Raw genomic sequence first — 15,445 nt, 5'->3', positions numbered from 1 at the left:
TAAATACACCAATTCCAAGACAACTTTACGTAAGGCAGGGTTTATTTTTTGAGGGTGATTGTGGAAAACCAACAGGATGCTCTCCGGATTCCTTTGGTGAGATTCTAAAGAATTATAAATCGTATCCGTTTATCGTATATCATGTTGTTAATTTTTATGAGGTACTGTTTATATTTATTTTTAAATAATTTCTAACCTCACGATGTACGATGAACGGATATGATTCACAGATCTCCGGATCATTACAAAGAGGATCCAGCAGATCCGGATTCAGTGGAAAACATGTTAAAAATGTAGTTTTCAACTCCTAGAAGACTTAAAACAAGGACCACAAAAATGTGGTAAACTTGGTTAACTTGGTTGTGGCATCGTTCTCAAGCATCTTGTGTGTTGCTTCATGCCGACAGTCTTCTTTTGCATTCGCTTCTTTTTCAACACCTTTCTTGCAACCATGGGCAGCATCCACCCCACAACTATTCTGCGTGATCAACTCTCATTCAACAAGCTTTGGAATGTTTAAAAGATAAGTTACCCTTAAAAAACACAAAGCTCTCTCTCTCTCTCTCTCTCTCTCTCTCTCTCTCTCTCTGTGATTTGATTTAATGACAAAAAAACCTCCCTGATCCAATCTCCATGGCTTGGAAAACGACTTCCACTTCTCACTCCTCTTTGTGATGTGGGGGCTCCACTGTTTCAGACACAAAAACCAGAACCAAAAGGAAAAGTGATTATCTATACAGTTAGAAGTGCTTCTCCAGCTGTAAAGCTTTTTATGCTTCAGGTTGGTCTTTGCAAGGCTTTCTATCTGTGGGGTGTTGACCCCCACTCCACACATTTTGAAACTCTGGCTTGCCATTCACCAAAAAACCAATCACTGCAATTTTGCAAAAGCTTCCTGGGCTTCCCCCTCTATGCGAACGACACGTCATTGCCGAAAATTTCAGGTGAAAAATCATTTCTTGGATCCTTTTAGGCAAACTCCTCTTTTGCTATGGTCCAAATGGTTATGCTAACCACCAACCGCCTTAGGGTGGCCTCTCCAGTCCAACAATATCTTTGTCGAATGCTTCTGCGAGAGAGAGAGAGAGAGAGAGAGAGAGTTAGCATATAATTATGCAAAGCTAATTATGCAGTTTGAAATAAGTGCAGTTAGTGATATCACATCTAAACAAAAGTTGTCAAAACACATGACAAAACTTTTGCCTTTTGGCAGATTTGATAATTCCAAACAGACAACTTCCCTGTTTATAAACTCAAGCAACAATGGAACTCAAGTGCTTGAGGAAACTAACAAAAAACAGTAAAATTCAACACCAGAAATCAAAAGACTGCAATTTGTAACTTCTGGTGCAGAGATTTCTGATAAATAGAGATACTTGTAAGAAACAAGATCAATCACTCATTTTGTCGTCTTGGTACGAGGATGTCGAGTGAGACCTGCACAGAGGCGAATAAGGACCGCAAGAGCTAGACTGCCAAAGCAAAAGATGAGTTCTAAGCTTTCTGGTGAAACCCTTCTCAAGATTCTTCAGTTACAGATCACAGAAAAAGGACTGTACAGTTGGACTCAGATGAATTTGTAGAGAAATTGTACAACTTTTCCGGACAGAAAGTCGATTCACTTTGTGTGTGTACAAGGCAACACGGAGAAGCGATTATAGCAATTGAACTATACCCTATTCAGAGAGAAGAGAAATCGCAGAAATGAAGCAACACACAAGCAATTTATTTGTTTATTTTAAAGTTCTAACTTTATTTTAAAAGCAAATGGAGGACACTGCAAATTTGATAAATCAAAGGAGAAATAATAAAACCTTCCCCTTTATAAACATATTATTTATCTCAAAATACTCGAGGTACAAAAAATTTATAACATTCCTCCTGTTCGCGCAGCATCCTCCATCTTCACAAACAAGAAGAGTTTCGTTTCAGCAAACCCGAAAAACTTCAAAATCATGCTAGAGTAAAACTGGACAGTGGCTCAAATCATGGCTGTGCAGTCCTAGAAATACAGATTCAATCCCTACAGTGTCCCTATTCCCCTGACCTTACCGCCCTAAAAATCTTTCTAGAGCGTAAGTAAACAGGTACAACACGAAAAAAATAGTGGAAAGAATTCAATAAATCCTACAAATTTCAATTTCTACTTGGGGAAAAAAATAATGTTACACTGAGGATGCATCAACAAGAACTTCATTCAACACATCATCCTCACCGTTTGCTAAGGCAAGTAGCTCCGCATCCTTGTCTTCTTCGCAGGAATAATCCCGCCTTTCGAGCTTGGAATGAGCTGCAATGAATATCAACTTCTGTGCCTTGTCAATTCCCACCCTTGAGTGGCCATGGGCAGACACCCATCTCAATAGAGACCAATTACATTTGAACCCACACGACGTTGCATGAAGGAAGATGAGCCTAACTGCAACTTTCCCTAGTGACTTAAACTCGGTGAGGTGTGTTTCCCATACAAGCCTACTGCTCTGTGGGTTGGCAATTCTCATCTTCCCTGTATTGGGGTCCCTCTCCTTCATTTGTACAGCACGCGCATATACCTGATCAAGCCCCTCTGTTCTCCATTTCATGAGTTCCATTAGTGCTATATGGGCTTCCTCCCTCGACACAAGCCGGGTTATAAGCTTGTCCACATCCTTCTCCTGCTCTGGCGTCAACAACTTGAATGGTGGAAGATACTTCCCACTAGTGTCCCTAATTAAATAGAGCGGATCAAGTATAAACGCAGCCGCCCAAGCAGGATGATAATTCTTCCTGAACCGCCTTTCAATCACCTTCTCCACCGGTTCTTCTGGAATGTGGAAACTGGCACACCAATCCTTCACTTTTGTTCTTAGTTCATCCCAAAGTGGGAGGCATTTACCAACCAGCGGCCTCTCCGTCTCAATCTCTTGAGCCATGTCCTTGATCAACTTAACCAACGAATGCACCGCCTGCAATTCATTCCAAAACCTCACATTCCCAATCATCTCGGCGACTTCTCTAGCCATTGGATCCTCCATGGATGCAACTTTATAAGATTCGTCTAGCAGGACCAACTGAAGTGCCCCGGCTGAGCTCAGAATATCCTCAAACAATATATGCACTGCTCCAAAGTTAACCATTTCGAACTCACGCAACGGCACTCTTAACAGCCCGGCATGACCATACTCCTGGGACTGATACTTATGAAAGCTACTCCTAACCTGAGACTTGTTATTCACGAAATTCGCAATCTTAAAACAATTCTCGGCGACATCCTTAAACAAGGGAAGTTCCTTACTGAAATCCTTAATCAAACTATTGAAACCCTGAAACTGACAAGAAAGATTAACCATCCAGTGATTCTGATTCTCTAAATTCCTCAGTGCCTTGGACTTAAACTTGTCTGCTACTATTCCTACACACTGCTGCACAACATTCCCACAAATGCTTGTCACTGTCTCCCACAAAACATCCTCGGCATACTTCGAAGGTACAGAGCCGCCGACAAACACCGCCTTCCTGTACACACTAGTCCCATTGGGAAGATTCACAGTCAAATTTACGAGACCATCTTCCCCAAACGCGCCAAAAGTCTTGCTCTTCCACCCATCAGAAGCAATCTGAAAGAACATGGCGTCGTGAATTCGGGCCTCGGCCTCGGCCTTCGCTTCCTCAAACTTGGAGTCGAGTCTCGACCCGGTGAACTCCCGCCGGGAAATCGCCCGCAGACCCACCTGGTTGAGAAAAGCTCTGAACTTTGGGTGCTCGACGCTCGAAAACGACACCGACCCACAAGACTCAAACACCCAATCAGCCAGAAAATCAAGCGCAACGTCCACCTGCGTCTTACTCAGCGTCGGACCGGGTGAAGTTTTGGGGCTCTTGAGCTTCTTCACGCTGTCCTCCAGCATCGCCAGAGCTCCCAAGTCCTCTTTCCCACCCGACAACACCAAATGCGGCTGGTGCGTCATCGCCGTATGCGCCGTCGCGGTCACCGGAGAGTAAGTGAGCTCGCCGCAGAACCGGGTCGGGTCCACTATCGCGAGCGGCGGAACATGGTACGACGTTGAAGCCGAAACGGAAACGGAAGACGAGCTCCGCTTGCGGCTGGTATGGTGGACGGGGGCAGGCGACGGAGGCAAGTTGATGGTGGAGGACGGCGAGAGGGACGAAATGGGTTTCGCGACGGAGTTGAAATTGGGGCAAGTCCCGCGCTTTAAGTGCTCGGAGGCGGTGCGCGACGGGTTCGAGGCGGAGAACAAGGCGTTGCAAAAGGAGCACCGGAGCTTCACCGCTTTGGGCAGACCAGTGTCGGTGTTGTGGACCAATATAGGCTCCAAGTGAGCCCAGTACCAAGCCCCTTTCCCCTTTATCGCCTTCGTCCGTACCATCACAAGCCCTTCGTACCTCTTGTGCACGGCTTTAGCCGCCGCCTCATCCGCCGATGCTGACGCGTCAACCCCCTCAACTCCCACGGCCTGCGGGGTGGTGTTGGTAGTCGCCATTACCGAGGACCCGAGTGAGGAAAAAGCAGGACGGAGTTGGGGGCGCGTTCCTAAAGCTAAAAACTTTGAGGGGTCGAACTGCAAAATTATGCAACTGGGTAGCCTCTTGTGACCATGGTCGCTGAAACGAAAACGGCAGTGTTCCGTTGGTGGTGGCCTTTGGGCGGAGAAGGAGAAAGCCGCTGGCTTGGGCGGGTATCCATTACCCGACCCGGCGATCTGGGTAGTCTGATGTGTTTCACTTCACTTGTTATTTTCTTTTGGGCACTTTGAGTGGTTCAGTCTCTGACTCTGAGGGCCAAAGGGAAAAGAAGACAAAACCACGACCGTGGGAGAGATGTTAATCTAGGTGATTCCTGGTGTGCACGCGCCACTATGGTGCGCGCGTGGTGAAACACGGGCGTAGTTTGTTGATGGAATTGAAAACTACAACCGTGCGGTCACCGTGGGAATATTTTTTAGTGTGACCGTCAAATGAGATGGTGCATCATTTATTTTTATATAAATAATGAGATATATATGTTAAAAAGTTAATAATTTAAAAATTAAAATATTTTACCATTTACATAAAAACATGTAATATACCATACGTGTTCCCATCACAATTAAAAATTTCTTGTCACCGTTAGGTGACTTTAATAATACCACACTCACAGTCTCACACGAGCAGAAACAGTTGCTGACATCGGTCATCACCCACCTTGCATCAAACAAAATTAAAAAAAAAATCATCACCCACTCCTCATTGGAGCGTGACACGCACGTGCCGTCAGGGCTTTTAAGTGGTTTTTGCTTTTATAAAAACATAAAAACAAATAAAATAAAATTTCTAGTCACACACTTTTTTATGAGTTGTTGGGTCTTGTTTGTGGGTCTTTGGTGGGGGAAGGGCTTCTTTTGTCTGTTTCTTTCTTTTTCTTTTCTTTCCACAATTTACACAACATTTTTTCATTCTTCTTTCTTTTAATTTGAATTTTTACTCTTGCCAGTTGAAGGTTTTAGGTTTGGCCAACGTGACTGACAAGTTGGATTGAAAATTAATGACTAATTTAATAAAAAATTATCACGGCTGGCCCGTTCTATGACTAATCTAAATCTTTCACCTGTTATCGTAAATTTACCATTGTAAATCTTTTCTGGGGACCATTATATCTCCCCACCAGCTAGACTTGTTGTTCATGTGGTTTTTATTCAGGATGGGGATGCGGACATAAAGGGGCAACCTAGGAATTCAATGAATTCCAACCAGTTTCCTGTGGGGGAGCGTTGACCAGGACAAGGAAATAGAATTTTGCCTTGAAAAAGCTCACCAAAAGCCTCTTCTGCTGTGCCCTTCTGTCCAAGGAGGCCTCAATTTTTACCAATTTCTATTTTTTCATTATTCAATCCTCTGAAACAAAATATATTATTATTATTATTTTGTTTTTCATTTTTTCCATGCATCTGCTACACTCTCTTCTTTTATTATCTTGTTAATGCTTTTTTCCGTCTTTCTAAGACACCATCTCATACCCATATATCATTATCCAAGTAGAAGGATATTTAAAAAACATAAACTTTCGTTCACTTGTATAATATCATATATCGTACCTCCCAGACCACAGTGATAAATCTCTCCCATTCATAGCCCAACTTTTCCTTCATTTACTACCCTTTTTGGTATGGCATTGGGTGGTGAATGTTTTCTCACTAACAACCTGCCCAACCTGCCATAGGGTCATATACACTGCATCTTTTGATCATATGTTTTAGTGTTATTCAGATTTTAACTTCAAATTTGGAGGGATTTTCAAGAAATTTTTAATTGTGACGAGGACACAAGTAGTACACCACGTGTTTTAATAGAAGTGGTGAGAAATTTTTTTTTTTTAAGTTATTAATTTTTTAGCGCGCATATCCCACCATTTATATAATAACAAGTAGTGTACCATCTCGTGTACCGGTCACACTGAAACATCTCTCGTGATTTTCAAAGTAATCACTCCCATTCATAGCCCAATTTATACATTTTGGTTGTTTAATTGTCTTAACAATCGCTTAATTATTAACCTGATGAGCGTGGTAACTACACTTGTACCACGTGGACCAAAATTAATCATCATGGGCATTCACTAAATTGGCCATTCTTTCTTCATTCAATCTTCTTAAAACAACAGCCAATCACACAAATTGATCTCAGACACGCGAGGATAGAAATTAGAAAAGAAAGCATTTTCCTTCTTTTATCACTGAGGAGTTCTACGAGATGAAAGTCTCATATAATTTTGAATAAGAGCAATGCAAGTGTGGTTTCTACACAATTTAAAAGTGAGTCCAACCCCTGATATGTCATCAATTTAGCAAATGATCACACGTAAAAATTCAAAAGGCATAAATTGATACAGTTAACCTCATGGTGCAATTAAGAATAAACTTGATCACCAACTAGCTTTTAATGTATCTATACATTTTATAACAAAAGAAAATCTCAAGTTCAAGTTCAAATTCTAATCTGATGTTTTTTTAAAATTTGTACTCAACACCAATTATAAGTCAGCTATAAGACACCGATATCAAAATCACCAACTGTAATAAATTTTTCACTTACAGTAAAAAAAGACTATTACTAAACTGTAGTATTAAGGGACATCATACAACCCTTAGCCCACTAGTTTTTTAAATCTCTTTGGGATTACTGATAATTAATTTCCATTCAAAACCAAATTGGCTATAAGCTAATTAAGTATTAATCACAACAACTGAGGAAGTTGTCAATAAAGTTGACGTAATAGTCAATTCGCATGAGTCAATAGCCACATGCCCAACTGTCATCCACATTCTGATGTAAGCATTACTGAATCCATACCTTGCTCCAACTTAGTTGGTGTTGTCTTATAATTAACAAACAAATTCCAAGTTGATTAAGCCTTAATTAGTATATGGAGTCTTACCGCAATTGCGGAAAGTAAACACATCTTAGTACGAGTTTGATTCTTACTAATTTCTCTCTCTTAACATTTGATTTAACAATTTAACTCACTAACGTTATTGTTTGTAAAAAGAAAAAGTTAACGCTTAATTAAGGGCTTGGTTTTAGGTGTTTTTAGTATCTATCTTTTTAGTATTAAAGAAAGATAACTTGCATGTCCTCTTGTTCTGGCACACCATATGTGGCAAAATTATTCCAAGAATACAGCAAAGTTTTAGTAATTTAGGAAAAAATAATATTGAATCCTCCATATGCTTTCATTTTCAAAGCTCCATATAACTCATTGAATCAATGACAATGATTTTTATTTTTTATTTACCAATGAGAAGGTCTTTGTCCATTTTGCTAATTCAGGCTTTCTTTTTCGGCTTTGGATTTGCAACGGCATCAAATAATACTATTTAATTTTGTGGATAGAATTTCCTTCTTTAATCTACTATGTTTTCGGGTGCAAACTTTTTGTCATCCCTTATTATAGTATAGAATATAAATATCGCTTGTAACAATTCAAAGATCTCCTATATGGATAATACACATTTCAGTTGACCTACTAATTCTAATTGTTTTGTTCCGAAGAAAAGATATCTACGGAGTGGTTTGTCCTATTCAGATATTCACGATCAAGAAGTACTGGATTTTTTTTCGAATAGGCAGTGAAAGGAGAAGGAAAGCGTTGGGATGCCAACATATGTATTATTAAATTCAATTTACCCGACACGATTTCTCTCCACTTATAAATAAAATTTGTTGAGTTCGAATCTCACAAATGATTAGTTTGATTTCCATTTATAATGTAACTATTTGCAAAGAGTTCAATAATTCAATCTCAAATCCAGGGTTTTCCTTTTACTAACTGCTGTTGCCTATTGCAAAACATGGTGGGTCCATCTACCAAAAACCAAATGGTAAACTAACCAATTTGCTCAAAAGTTCACGCTATCATGCAAAATTTGATTTATTCAACTTTAGGTACACAAACAACTTTCACTAGTAAATCATGATAATTTAGAGGAAGCAAAATCACCACTTGTCTTCCAGCGATCATGAATCAGTTTCGTCCCTAATTAAGAAAAGTAAGCATTTTCGTACGTCATTTTTTTCTTTCGACGCTCCTTATCTTTTAATTTTTAATTAAATAAAGCTGCTTAATTTGGTTTGAATTAGTCGATTTGATGTTTACACGTAACTTGTACGTGCTTTTTGAGAACCTACACATGATTTGGCTCGCACCATCTGTTGAAACAAGATGCATGATTTTGGAAGTGTTGTAGTGTCCGACCTCATTCATTGGTCATTTTGAAATTTACATTAATGCAATCTAACACTCGTACACTTTAATAAATAAATACGTAATGACTATTTTAGAGTTTCATAATTGATTGGGTCAAACATAGGCCATGTCCACCATTTTTACATATCCTTCTTTTTCCATGCGTCCATATTAAGTTTTAGAATTTTAAAGGATTCAAATGAACAATTAGTATTACAGTCTAGTGGTATTTCTCTTCATTTGTAAGTAAGACGTCTTAGATTCGATTCTTGTCAAAGACGAATTTAAATCACTTTATTGTTAATCCATTTTGAAGCTAAGCTTATCCTCTCTTATTTAATGTAGATAATATCATTTGTTAAAAATAAAAAAAATAAAAAAATGGATTCAAATGCCTCATTTATTTGTAGACCCAATGTTTAATATTATATATTTTCTTCATTTCTTTAAAAGGATACCAAATTGTGGTTTTGTCATGACATCCTACTTTTTCGAGGCCAGCAAAGACTCATAGAAGCATTTCAGCCTCCTTCCTTTTGGCGACCATTATATGATTAATTAACAGAGCGCTAGAAATCGAACCCAAGATGTACCATGTTGAATACAAAACTAAAATTCATCATCAACCACTAAACCACATCATGCTGGTTAATGTTTTAGTGTAGATGATAATATCGTTTGTTAAAAAAAAAAAAAAAATTCAAATGCCTCATTTAGTTGTAGACCCAATGTTTTATATTATATATTTTCTTTATTTCTTTAAAAAGGGTACCATATGGTGGTTTTGTCACGGCAGTACACATTTTCGAGGCCCGCAAAGGCTCATAGAGCATTTCAACCCAAGATGTACCATGTTGAATACAGAACTGAAATTCATCCCCAACCACTACACCACGTCATACTGGTTAATGTTTTATATTATATCATTGATTTATTAAAGTTCTGAAATATATTGTCAAATTTGTACACATAAAATTTTGAACTATTGACTTATTGTTATGGGCAGTAGCCACTCCATACTACTAACTTATTATTACTTCTGTGTCTATTTATTATATTGCATATATTATTTTATTACAAGGTGTCTCTATTATATTTTAAAAGAAAAATGATAAGTATATATATTTTTTTTTACTTTATTGCACATCCCTGTTTAATTATATCTTTTACCATAAATAAAGAAGAGTGTATGAGAAACTAAAAATGATGTGTGAAACTCACCTCCAATTTCAAAATTTCCAAAAGTCTATTACTTTTCATTGTTGGGCTTTATAGTACGTACGACCGGTGTTGGATCATTGCATGAACCCAGATGGTCTCGAGACCACCCATGAGTCCGAAGAAGTAATTGTGAGCAGTGGCAAAGCCAGGATTTCATGTGAGGGGGCCTTTCACAAATGCAAATATATGACGAATAACATTTACAAAACTACTAATCAAAACATCATAATAACACATGCATCAATAATATTTTATTTTTTCAATAGTCATAATTGTCGCTCATGAATGTTCTTATTTTTAAACCATTGCATGATAACCTCATTGTCCATACTATTAAATTTAATAAGAAGAACTAATCAAAAGGTCTAACTCTTAACACTTAAGTAAGATGAAAGATAGACGAGAAACAACAAAAAAATTATAGAAAGTAAGATAGTAAAGTTTTTCGTTGAATTAATTTGAATTTTATATAAAAATAGATATGAAATTTCAAGAAATGAGAAGAATAATAGCTTTTTAATCTTGGACTCTTGCTACTAGGTTGCACTGTAAAAGAAAGATCAACGAAGATTTTTGTTTTAATTAAAAGTGAACGGGTTTAATGCTGAGATTTTTTTTTAATCAAAATGTTAAAGGTGATTTATTTTATGTCCAACAAATAAATATTAAATTAGTGTTTGGATGGAATCAAATATTGGAGTTGGAATCTTAAATAGGAGATAGTTTATAATGTGTTTTGTATTATTGACTAATAAGGGAAGGGTTGTAAAGAAGAATAATGAAAGATGTTTATAGGGAAGGGTGGCAAAAAAAATGTCTGGATAGGCCTATCCTATTCCCTTCGTCCCTCCATCCCTGATTGTGAGGACGTATAAGGATCACCTAACGGTCTAAACAAGTGGTGAAAGAGAGAAGATTATTATGGTTATGCAGATGTTGTGCAATAGAAGCTCAAAACAAAGAAGAAAGATGTAATTTTAGACGAAGAAGAAAGCAGAGAAGACCACCATGGCTCTGTTGTTCTTGGACCTTAGTTTCAACGAAGAAGAAATATTTTCTTCTTTTTCCCATGTGACCAACATAATTATTGTCCAATCAGGTTGTGCCACATTAGCTTTTTAATTAATAAAAGAAAAATGTATACGACCTCTAAAAAATATCATAAGGTACTACGAATTTGTAATCACTTGAACTTTCATCTCATACCATCAAGTTTACTAAAACACTAAAACAAATATTCTGATATATTTGTATGTTATATAACAAACCTAATTAAAATAATAAACTCAAATTCTCAATACAAGTATAGTTTTTTAAGTGTTTATGCATTTATTTACATGATATATAGTAAATTTACTTAAATCCACCTAGTCCGTTTAGGCCCCGTCTAGGCGCATAGGGGTTAAACCCCAACCCACCACCCGACTAGTACCTACATACCTTGATTAAGACCACCTATTGTTAAAATCTTAGATTCACCATTGCGTACGACCCTAAATAGGCTAAGGTCAAGTTAATTTTAAAAGTCAATCTTGAACTGTTTTTAAAAGGATAGTATAATGTTAACTACATATCGATAAAGAATTGTTATTGGTACTCTAATAATTTCATCTTTGATGCAGTCTTATTGGAATAGGAATGTGATTGTGTAAATTCTAGTAGATATGGGAATATATCTTATATTCCTATTAGGAGTAGATTATCTATTAAATGTTGTAATCCTAAAGGGTAAGGAGTTAACGTTCCCTACTACTATAAATAAAGGCACAAAGGGGTGGAATAACACACACCCACAATACGTCTTTCTCCTTCTCTCTCTATGTCGCAGCCTCTCTCTCTTTCTGGCCTCCATAATTGTTCAGTAAATTATGCCTACAATCAGCACGTTCTTGACACTGCGCTAACAAGAGAGTTTGATCTTCAATCAGAGGAGTATTACGTTTTAATCATTCTTCTTATGATTAATTTATTGTTTCATTGAATTGATCTACATACTATTGATTCAATTTAATTTTTCTATGTTGAACGTGATACAACGCATTGGAAATGCAATTCTGGCTTTTTGAGAAGGAACTTCTACAAATTCAAAGGCTTTTTGTTGTGCCAATTAGGTACGCTTAAAATAAAGGAAAATATTTGAAACGACCCTAAAGCATGAAAACATTCCCTATAATGCATGAACCCCCCTATGTTTATATTTTCCTTCCGATATATATATATATATATATTGTATATGTTTCATATATTTGTCAATATATATATATTTGTTTCATGCATTACGCAATTTATGCTATGTGGAATATGTGAGTCAAAGAATTAAAATAAATAGAAGCAATTAGGGTTTTTTTTCAAATCCTAGGAATGTCAAAAAGAAAAAAAGTTTATTGGGATTTTTTTATGGCGTTTTGACATCCGGACAAAGGCAGCAGCCATTTGGGCTTGCTGCGTGCGAGACTGAATAGGCATGTGGCCTGGAAAGGTTTTTCAGTTGGGCATGAAGCCCCAGCTCGCCTGCAGTAGCATGCTAGGCCGTGCCCTGGTGCCCCTGGCCCAAACCAGCAGCCTTTATGCTGCTAGGCTTGTCCCGTGTCCCAACTCGCCTACAACAAAGCCCACCTTCCCACTACAAGCCTGTAGCTTGCACACGCTGATTAGGCTACCTCATGTGGCCTGCCTAAGCCAAATTGGCCCCGTTTCTGCTTTTAGCTGCACCTAACCATGGGGTGCCCACAGGTACGCTCAAAGTAGGGCTATATTTTTCAACCCTATGCTAATTTTTGGCATTTAAAAATAATTTTAACCCGAACGTTATTATTATTTTTTTCTTCTACGATCGACCCCGAATGGTCTCAATCTATTGAATTAATTAAAAGTAACCAGCAGTCCATTAATCTGATAATGAATCCAAAATTATTGACCTGAAGATCACTTTTGGACATTAACGATTCAATAATTTATTTTTATACTTTGAACCGTTGACATACTTTCGTAGTAACGAAGCTCTCACACTCGAGTTCCCAAAGAACCTCAAATCCACTACACTTAGTTGTATATTGTATTCTATGTTCTTACAGGTACCTCATTTTATGAACTGGCAGTTCATAACTAAATTGAACTTGTAGTTTCAAATTTAGTGCCTTTGAAACCCGAAGTTTTCATAAAACAATACACCCATGAAAACCCGACGTTTTTCATGAAAACCATGTCTTAGAACTCAAATGTTCTAATTTGATGCTTATGGATGATTCCTTCCCATAACACCAATCACAATCTTGTTCCCTCCATTCAGTGAATTGTCGTATCGTAACCAGTTCGATTTCCCTGATTTAGATGTTTCTATTAGAAACCACTTTATGTGAGTACAAGACGTGAATCTCCACTTGACTATCAAGAAGCTGAGAAACCATTGTAGCCAACAATGGCAAGGAAGAGCTGAATAAGCCTCCGCCATGATCTTCATTGAAGACTTGTGCCCGAAGCATTACAAATGGAAATACCTCATGAACAAGGATTCCATGGCTCTTTGGCTCACTCTTATGGACCGTTTAATCATGAAAGACATTGCCTGAAGCACACCATGATTACATCTATGAATGAGTACAATTCTGAAGTTTATAAATCCGATCGAATTTTGACTAGAGAATACTTTTCTCGCCCTTCATGTTTCTAACTTGCCCCTGAAGCAGCAGTGTAAAAAGAGGAAGTTTACCAAATTCTCGGATCTGATTACTACCACAAATGTGAGAGAAAGGTATGGACCCAGTTTGGCTGGAGTCTACCGAATGGCTAGACCCAGTTCTGTCAAAGCCTAACCGAATGGTGATGCATTACTTTGGCAAGGATACACTGAATGGCATACTCTCTCACAATCCAATTTGGAGTTTAATTTTACAACATATGGTAGAATCAAGGCTTGCCAAGGTGTGACATCATGCCCAAAGTGTGATCCTTGGCACCTAAGACCTAAAACTTCAAGAATAAGGGATAGTATTCCTAAACCTTAACCTTGCAGAATCTACTTCCGTCTTGATGAAATAGATCATTGGTTATGCACCTGTTCGTACCCCTACCAATGTTGTTAAGGAGTACCATTCTAGTAGTCAATATATGAGACTAATTTTGCTCCACCAAACATCGTTAGAATAGTAGAATTTTGACATGGATGGCCTTGTTGGCCGAATCCACCCTAGTAACTTTGGTTTAGTTTGTGAACATTTTCCATGTTCTTGGATTCAAGTTTGGTGTATGTTTTACTTATGGATAATCTTATTGATATTGTCCTCAAATATGAGTTAATTGAATCATGTTTCTTAATACATGTGACCAATTCAATTAAACACATGATTAGGTAGGAATGGGGAAAGTTAGTTGTTTGGATGAATGCGTACTACGCACACTAACTTTACACCTAAATCACATCTCTAACAACGACTTTAGGTCTATCTAACCTGATTAAGAGCATTGGCACGCTTCTCGTTGTATGAATGGAACTGCATCACCATTTAAGGATATTCGAGATGACAATGATCATAAATGAAACCACTAGAGTGAAATATCTTTGCACCATCTCCAAAAATGAGCTTGAAGCTTTGATTTGGGGCCAATGGGTTGTCTTCCAACTGGGAATACACCACATGTGGCTGGCTTGGAGCTGGGTGATTGAGCTGTTTACTTGCTTTGACACGACCTTTTGGGACACTTAGGTCGAACAATGATGCTACAACACATCTCCTTATCTGAAGTAAGGATATTGTGCCTACAAGCACATTTTGCCAAGCATGGTCATTAAGGAAATTGATTTTCTAAATCATTCCTCGCAAAGATACGACACAACTATCTTTTCACAGTGGATTCAACAGAATATATGTGGACTAATCCAACCAAAATGCGGACCATATAAATACTTATGGTTTTGGTTGATGAATCGACAAACTGGTCACATGTTTGTCCACACACATTACTGCTAAACCTCCTGGCCGATTAAAGGTTCACCACCCTACTTATCCCTTAAGGTCCAGGAGACTGGATAATGCTGGAGAGTTTATATCGACAGTTTTCGATAAAGTATTGCATGTATTTTGGGTTTATAATTGAACATTGAATTCCCATATTCACCCCAAATGGCCTCGTCTAGCGATCATAAAGCGCAAATTTAAATGATCACCTGAATTTTGGTAAAAGTACCAAGTTTTCGGTTTCTTCTTAGGGCTATGCAATCCTTGTACGCAGTTATGTTGGTTCACAATGAGGCTCATTGCCACCCAACCTATATGATGTTACAGTTGGTTACTAGGTACGAATCTGATGATTTTCGCATTTACGCATTTGGGTGTGCATTCCATGTGCCAAGTTATCCCGCCGCAACGTACCAACAGATTCTCAAAGAATGATGTGTATCTTTTGTCGATCATGATTCTCTTTCACACTAGCTCTCTTAGAGCCCTTGCACGCGATCTCTTTACCACTTATTTGTAGGTTGTCACTTGAATGAGACAGTCTTTCTGC

The 15,445-nt window shown here is 38.0% G+C and overlaps 1 protein-coding gene across 2 annotated transcripts; it reads right to left on the bottom strand.

The window, feature by feature from the left end:
* Positions 1-205: 205 nt before the first annotated feature.
* LOC103962384 lies at positions 206-4,798 on the bottom strand. Of its 2 annotated transcripts, XM_009375083.3 has the most exons (2): positions 2,216-4,798; positions 206-1,069 (listed from the first exon to the last, which is right to left on the bottom strand). In XM_009375083.3, the coding sequence occupies exons 1-2, from the start codon at positions 4,479-4,481 to the stop codon at positions 1,026-1,028; spliced, it is 2,310 nt and encodes a 769-aa protein (XP_009373358.2). In that variant the 5' UTR covers positions 4,482-4,798; the 3' UTR covers positions 206-1,025. The 2 variants fall into 2 exon arrangements, with proteins under 2 accessions (XP_009373358.2, XP_009373357.2); XM_009375082.3 differs by lacking the exon at positions 206-1,069 and having other exon boundaries at positions 1,785-4,798.
* Positions 4,799-15,445: the final 10,647 nt, after the last annotated feature.

This window comes from the organism of the source record quoted next, unplaced genomic scaffold, assembly GCF_019419815.1.
Source record: "Pyrus x bretschneideri cultivar Hongxiangsu unplaced genomic scaffold, Pyrus_bretschneideri_v1 Contig14, whole genome shotgun sequence".
Taxonomy (NCBI): domain Eukaryota; kingdom Viridiplantae; phylum Streptophyta; class Magnoliopsida; order Rosales; family Rosaceae; genus Pyrus; species Pyrus x bretschneideri.
Note: the sequence above shows the minus strand (reverse complement) of the source record. Positions and strands in the feature narration are given on the sequence as shown.

What these genes read in the sequence shown, in the direction of transcription:
- LOC103962384 (XM_009375082.3), bottom strand. Translation starts at nt 4,481, where the DNA reads ATGGCGACTACCAACACCACCCCGCAGGCCGTGGGAGTTGAGGGGGTT.